The sequence below is a fragment of the Oncorhynchus mykiss genome, chromosome 12, assembly GCF_013265735.2.
Source record: "Oncorhynchus mykiss isolate Arlee chromosome 12, USDA_OmykA_1.1, whole genome shotgun sequence".
Taxonomy (NCBI): Eukaryota; Metazoa; Chordata; class Actinopteri; order Salmoniformes; family Salmonidae; genus Oncorhynchus; species Oncorhynchus mykiss.
In genome coordinates, this window is record NC_048576.1 from 65,929,357 (window position 1) to 65,937,436 (window position 8,080).

Sequence of the window (8,080 nt, forward strand, 5' to 3'; positions counted from 1 at the left end):
TTAAGCTTCTCGGAGTAGGAGAGCTGATTTAGGATCAGTTTTGTCTTCAAGATCACTATAAATAAGTACAGAGGAGACCTGATACAAGATCAGCACTTCTGAGATGCTTAATACATATGTCCCCAGTACTCACTATTTTTTTTAAAGAACACTGCCCCTGTTTACCCTAGTTTATATTCATGATTACATGTATTAAACACATTTCCATACGAAATCAAACTCACCATTTTTCTCAGAACCTTCCTATTCAACTTCTTGAAGTTTCAGTCTCCTCTCAGGTTTCATGGCAGGTGATACATGGCGGACAAAATGAAACAATACTTTAGCATCATACAGATGTAGGATCTTCATTTGATCCCTTTTTTTCTGAGAATTTTTCTGCACGGCAGGAAATTGAAATTTAATGTGTATTCAATGTTTGAAAAGGATTCTAAAGATTGTAATTTCCACTTTAAAATATCAAACTTGATTTGCCATAATGAAAAATGCATCAAAGCCCATGAAAACGTTCCATTAATTATAATCCACAATAATTTACATTTCTCATTGCTGCAATATTATTTATGTGATGTGGCAAACGGGCTCAAAATCTGTAATAACCCATATCCAGTGCGTTTGGAAAGTATTCATACCCCTTCCCTTTTTCCAAATGTTGTTACGTTACAGCCTTATTCTAAAATGGATTAAAGAAAAAAATGATTCATCAATCTACACACAATACCCAATAATGACAATGGAAAAACAGAAATACCTTATTTACATAAGAATTCAGACCCTTTGCTATGAGACTCAAAATTCAGCTCAGGTGCATCCTGTTTCCACTGGTCATCCTTGAGGTGTTTCTACAATTTGATTGGAGTCCACCTGAGGTAAAATCAAATGATTGGACATGATTTAGAAAGTCACACCCTGCTATTTAAGGTCCTATAGTTGAAAGTTCATGTCAGAGCAAAAACCAGGACATGAAGTTGAAGAAATTGTCCGTAGAGCTCTGAGACAAGATTGTGTCGAGGCACAGATCTGGGGTAGCGTACCAAAACATTTCTGCAGCATTGAAGGTCCCCAAGAAACAGTGGGCTCCATCATTCTTAAATTGAAGAACTTTGTAACCACCAAGACTCTTCCCAGAGCTGGCCGCCTGGCACAACTGAGCAATCGGGGGAGAAAGGCCTTGGTCAGGGAGGTGACGAAGAACCCGATGGTCACTCTGACAGAGCTTCAGATTTCTACTGATTTCTACTGAAACAAGTGTCTCTGGTCTTATGAAATATATTTGGCCTGAATGCCAAGCATTACGTCTGGAGGAAACCTTGCACCATCCCTACGGTAAAGCATGGTGGTGGCAGCATCATGCTGTGGATGTTTTTCATTGGCAGGGACTGGGCGACTAGTCAGGATCAAGGGAAAGATGAACAGAGCAAAGTACAGAGATATCCTTGATGAAAACCTGCTCCAGAGCGTACAGGACCTCAGACTGGGGCGAGGGTTCACCTTCCATCAGGACAACGACCCTAAGCATACAGCCAAGACAACGCAGAAGTGGCTTTGGGACAAGTCTCTGAATGTCCTTGAGTGTCCCAGCAAGAGCCCGGACTTACGCTAAAATGATCGAACATCTCTAGAGTGACCTGAAAATAGCTGTGCAGCGACGCTCCCTATCCAACCGAATAGAACTTGAGAGGATCTGCAGAGAAGAATGGCAGAAACTCCTCAAATACAGATGTGCCAAGCTTGTAGCATGATAGCCAAGAAGACTCAAGCCTGTAATCACTTCCAAAGGTGCTTCAACAAAGTTCTGAGTAAAGGGTCTGAATACCTACGTAAATGTGATATTTCAGTTTTGTATTGTTATTATGTTTGACAAAATATCTAAAACATGGTTTTTGCTTTGTCATTATGGGGTATTGTGTATAAACTGAAGAGGGGAAAAATCAATTTGATCAATTTTAGAAAAAGTCTGTAAGGTAACAAAATGTGGAAAAAGTTGAACATATGTGTACTTTATAAGTCAATTTCTCCACTTGTAGAGTTAGTAGGCTACAGCTAAACCAGGGCTCTCCAACCCTGTTCCTGGAGAACTGCATTCCTTTAGGTTTTCACTCCAACCCTAATCTACCACACCTGATTAATTAGGTAGTTGATCAACTTAACCAGGTTAGTTACAACTGGGGTTGGAGCGAAAACTTACAGGAGGGTACCTCGACATAAACGGGATTGGAGAACCCTGACCTGAACAGGGATTATACTTTAAATAGACCCGTTACTTACGCAGGAATTAAGGTTCTCAAATTGGTTTTCTAGAATTTTGAGGAAATCGTCCAGGTTTTTCTTGTTCCAGGTGACGGACTTCATATTCCCATCAAACAGTTTTGTGATTTTATAGATGGCCTCGTTCCGGAATCTGACTTTGTCCTCAACCTACACAGGAAGATATTAAAAGAAGATTATAAACAGTATAGGCTTCCGTTATGGCATCAATATAACATTGGGTCAAGACCGCAAAACCAAAGCATATCAGAACATGATTAGTAAAAATTCTGGCCTTTACCTCGGCATCATCTATGTGTCTGTAAAGTGATGTTGGGAAAAAGACTGGGGCATTCTGCTTTGTTATATCTCCTCCCTGGAAAACAATCAATATAGGGTGTTAAGTCACGTGTACTTCAAGAGCAATCAAGACAGACATAAAGTATAGCTTATACTGCAAGTACAGTAGGCCTAATGTAGATAGCGTCTCTTGATATCTCTGTCATTATAGCCTTAGCGCCCTTTTAGTATGTATATTCAAATATAGGCTAACAGTTTTCTAACACAGATGCTAAACATGAAACATATGACTATTTTTACTTGGTTGGTTGTTTTGCTGTCCTTAATACATGCATTCAGTCTCCTTTTTACAGTGTGCTGATAACTCACCATCTGGTCCAGCAGGAAAGGTATTCTGCGCTCAAGTGACCGTAGTGGTGTCGGCTCCAGTCACAGCAATGACACACGCTCTGCATACTGCAAATAATAAGACAAATACAAGTCCAGCTCTGCATTGTATACATTGTAAACAGCTATTTGTTTCGCTGTTAGTTTTCCATATGAGTTTGAACATATTCATTGTGTTAAGTAGTTTTATGTGGAATTGGGAAAGGGAAAACTGAATGGAGAATTTCCCACCGATCAACCTACCGGAGGCGGTGACTTCCGAAAAAAACCCCAAGTAAATCTATTCACATTCTCCTTGAAATCAGCTTAAATTATAATTGAATCACAAGGTAAGATTATTCATTTTAGATATCGGCTTTACTATTACTAGCGACTATAGGCTATTCGCGAGCTTGCTTTCAACTGCTAATAACTTCGCTTGAACCGAAAAAAAAGTCCGATAATATCGTCGAAGGCGAAAACCCAAAACTTCTTAAGAAATGTAGCCATATAAGACATTCATTTAGTGGTTTCGATCAAAGTTAGTCCGAAATATTGTTCCGTAGTCCTCTGCTGTTGCGCTACAACGGAAAAGTGAATGGGAAACGTCAGCGTCAATACCCACATCTCCCAACTTTCATTTTCACAATGACCGTAACCAACTTTCAGCTTACTGTTGTCTGCTATGTATGCAATGTTGACAAGCAACGACAACATGATTTGTTGGAACTTTCTATTTTCTTTGTGTGTGTGTGTGTGTGTGTGTGTGTCATAGTGCTGTGCACGTTTTTGACTCTGCAAGGTCAAAACTTGGCATTGGTTCATTTCTCCCTTTTTCTAAATAATGTTGGGATTAATCATAATATTCAAAGTCTGTTTAACTGTAAAGATCATAGTATATTATCCTGTAGGGAAGTGGTCACCAAAACTGTCTGCACGGTCCTGGAGACCAGCAGGAGAAGGTGCAGGCTTTTTTCCAACCCAGTTCGAAAACACCTGTTCCATCAGGGTCTTAATAAACTCTGTCTTCCTTTCCTGTGGCTGTCCTCGTGAGAGCCAGTTTCATCATAGTGCTTGATGGATTTTGCAACTGCACTTAAAGAAACATTCAATGTTCTAGAAATTTCCCGCATTGACTGACATTCATGTCTTAAAGTAATGATGGACTGTCACTTCTCCTTGCTTATTTGAGCTGTTCCTGACAGAAATATGGCCTTGGTATTTTAGCAAATAGTGCTATCTTTTGTATACCACCTCTACCTTGTCACAACACAACTGATTGGCTAAAACGCATTAAGAAGGAAAGAAATTCCACAAATGAACTTTTAACAAGGCACACCTGTTAATTGAATGCATTCCAGGTGACTACTCCTGAAGCTGGTTCAGAGAATGCAAGAGTGTGCAAAGCAGACATCAAAGCTGGGTGGGTACTTTGAATAATCTCAAATATAACATATATTTGGATTTGTTTAACAATGTTTTGGTTACTACATGATTCCATATGTGTTATTTCATAGTGTTGATGTCTTCACTATTATTCTGCAATGTATAAAATAGTAAAGATAAAGAAAAACCCTGAGGTGTGTCCAAACTTTTGACTGGTACTGTGTATATATACTCCGGACTCCGACATATTTCTATGTTTCTATGTCCATTCATTTTCTTTTAGATGTGTGTGTATTGTTTTGTATTGTCAGATATTACTGCAGTGATAGAGCTAGAAAAACAAGCATATAGCTACAGCCGTTAAAATATCTGCTAAATGTGTGTATGCGATAAATTACAATTTATTTGATTAAAAAAGATTACAGCTGTAGAGGACACATTTATTTAATTTTAATATATTTCATTATTACAATAACAAACATTTCCTATCAGGTGTCAATAATAAATACAGTATGCAATGGCCTTCATGAATAAAAAAAAATGTACGGATACATTGATACATTAGGCTATGTATAGCCTAAGTCAATCACATAACTATTCAGAATAAAAAAATATTTACTCCTCGGAGTTGTGAATACATGACTACACAATAAATAAATACGTTAAAAAACAAATAAGTAAACATGTAAAAATATATAGTTAGATATATGAATAGATACATAGATATATAAATAACAAATATCTACACAACACACACATAACGCTCATTTGCTACTTAATGTTGTGTCTAGTCTTTGTAGGTGTGTCAGCACCACTGTCCTTATGTCTTCCCAGCCGCTCGCGCTGTAATCCTGCATAAACGAAATACACTTGTTAATATTTGAGAATAGACACATATTGTATCATCACATAAAAACATCCAGATTTGGTGAATGTACTCTCTTTGTAAGACAAATGGATCAACCTACCTCGCGTTTCAAGAAATGCTTCAGGTACTTGAAGTGAAGGCTCATCTTTTTGTTCACTCTGTTGACAGATTTGGACAGTCTAGTTTTCATTGCCTTTACCTGTTAGAACAAAATACAAATCATTCATTTAATATTATGTTTTGAATAACATGTAACCACTTATATTATAATTAAGAAGGATAGTATAATGTTTTCCTTTTTGCATTACTGTTAAGAGGCGAAAATCACAAATGACATACGCATTGGTCCAGCTCCGAGGTCTGGCGATAGAGGTCATTCATAAACTTGTCAACTCCTTTCTGGTCCCAGGCGGTGGACTCATATTTACCACTGCTGTACAATTTCTTTATAGCGTTCAGAGTATGCGAAATGAAGGCAATCTGTTCGTCAGCCTAGAAGAAGAGTGATTTGTATTAGTATATGCCTTATGAATTGATGGCAAATATCGAAAAATTATAGCAAATTGTAAATTCGTTATAACCTAATTATATACTTTGCATTCGGGAAAGTGTTCAGAACACTTCACTATCTGTACATTTTGTTACGTTTACAGCCTTATTTTAAAATGTAATAAATATGATTTCATTCATCAATCTACACACAATAACCCATAATGACAAAGCCAAACATGTTTTTCGACATTTTTGCTAATTATGAAAAACAAAACAGTTTTTTGCTTCTTCATTTTGGGATATTGTGTGTACATTGATGATGTTTTTTTATTTATTTGTAATCCATTTTAGAAGTGGTCTGTAACATAACAAAATGTTGAAAGGTGAAGGGGTCTGAATACTTCCCGAATTCAGTGTTTAATCCACTCTTAGAAAAAAAAGAGTTATGGATAGAACAAAACATTTTTTATGCATATTTTCTTACCTTGAAATTATTGACTTGTCTGTATTGTTTGTCAGGGAAAGTGATCTGAGGTCCTCGAGAGACTTCATGACCCTGAGATGCCAAAAAATATAAACAAAATATTGCATTATTATTATTGTACAAAAAGGAGTCAGGTAATTTCAATGAAACACAGCAGCTCATGACATGTTGAAAAGATGACAAGAGCTCAATGATCAGGAACAAGTGATTAAACATGACCCTATATCCTACCATTTTCTGAAGCATCGTTATGGTGTTGTTGCTGAACACTTGGAACATGCTCGGAGACCGAGGCAGTGTCTTCATCCATGTGCATCCGATGGTTTTATTCCAGGTGCAAATCGTCATGATCAAGCACATCCAAAAGCTGATTGAACCCATTTTAGCGTAGGTCTACTTGTAGTTCTCGGTCTGTCCGCAAATCAACGTTGGTGCACTTCCGAAAGATAGACTACTTCGTATAATTCCGACAAAAGTAAGTTGTCCGCAACGGATAAAGATATAACGTGTTCTTCCTGACTGATCAATACCAGTTCTGCCACCAAGTTCTTCCATGCTCCAACCTGTGTCGATCCTTATACAACGAGTCTGCAAGGTGTTCCAAAAGTGAAAGGTGGAAGTTCCCTTACACTTTCATACCTGAGTGTTGTTGTACGTGTGGAGAAAATGCATCGAAAGGACAGGTGCATCGCTCGAATAATTGTTACATCTTCAGCTATTTGCTATTTTATCATGAAATTTTGACCTTTCAACCAGGATTATTTTGATGAAAAAAATAAACATGTGAATCCATCGGACTATGGCCGAAATAAATATCACCATATAGAACACATTTAGTTTGGCCTTTCACTTCGAAAACCAAAGTATTTAATGTTTGAAAACGCAACACCTTTTCAGTTGCACACAGAAACTTTGGTGTCAACTACGTTGTAACCACCTGCTTATAGGGTAATTGTGGTTGTGGACCCCAACTGTCTATGTAAAGATACAGATCAACCTTGTATGGGTTGTATGAATTACACACTCAACATTACTTTATTTCGTTTTTAGAAACAGGTTTGGGTGGTCTGAAATATTTTGATAGACCCCCTTCTATATGCTCCCGGTTTTCAGAAAAAGACATGGTAGCCTATGAAGTGCACAGGTAGAATTGACCTTGGGAATACTGCTTAAATTTGAGCCTATATTGCGGGGGCTTTTTGAATCTGGGCCATTAGGAATGTGTGCGTATGATACTTCTTTCACGTAGATAATCTGTCTCTGTATTCAATAGTCTTGTCTTTAATGGGCTTGTAAATACATATTTTATTTATTCCTCCGGTTATGTAAGTTGATGGGAACTCTGCATCTATTACCTTTCCTCCCCAGCGACTGAAGAGTATAGGCTTTGTTTTAAGAGCGATTGGTACTCTCCATTGAACTAACATTCAAATATAATAATGATTATGTTTGCAGTATATACTTTATATTATTAATAACTACATGAATAAAACCATTTTTTACAGTGATAACATGCCACAATTATATGATATCTTGTTTAAAAGTGTATTGTAAAGGCTTTTTGTTGTTTTCATTGAAGATGATGTTGGTATGGTATTATGGTAACATTTCATTGAGAAATTCGTCTTCATTAATCGGTTCATTCAGGTCACACATCTTTACAAAATTACTAGCACATTTCTAACAAATATAAGCTGTGTGTGCGTGTGTTATTCAAATATTATACACACTCTAGAAAAGGGTTCTATATAGAACCTTCAGGGGTGATATATATGAAACAATCAATAAAACCCTTTTTGGTTGTATCTAGAACTTTTACTTATAAAGAACACTATTACTTATAAAACATGTTTTAATAAACTTATGCAAAATGTAACTACAACATGCTACCATGACACGTACATTCTTGGCATTTTTAAATTCTTCTGAAAATGTCT

At 37.0% G+C, this 8,080-nt stretch overlaps 1 protein-coding gene and 1 pseudogene across 1 annotated transcript; both read right to left on the reverse strand.

The window, feature by feature from the left end:
- LOC118937823 lies at positions 1-3,050 on the reverse strand (annotated as a pseudogene).
- Positions 3,051-5,063: 2,013 nt separating this feature from the next.
- LOC118937893 (interferon a3-like) lies at positions 5,064-6,524 on the reverse strand. Its single transcript, XM_036939664.1, has 5 exons — positions 6,375-6,524; positions 6,144-6,215; positions 5,507-5,659; positions 5,268-5,366; positions 5,064-5,150 (listed from the first exon to the last, which is right to left on the reverse strand). The coding sequence occupies exons 1-5, from the start codon at positions 6,522-6,524 to the stop codon at positions 5,064-5,066; spliced, it is 561 nt and encodes a 186-aa protein (XP_036795559.1).
- Positions 6,525-8,080: the final 1,556 nt, after the last annotated feature.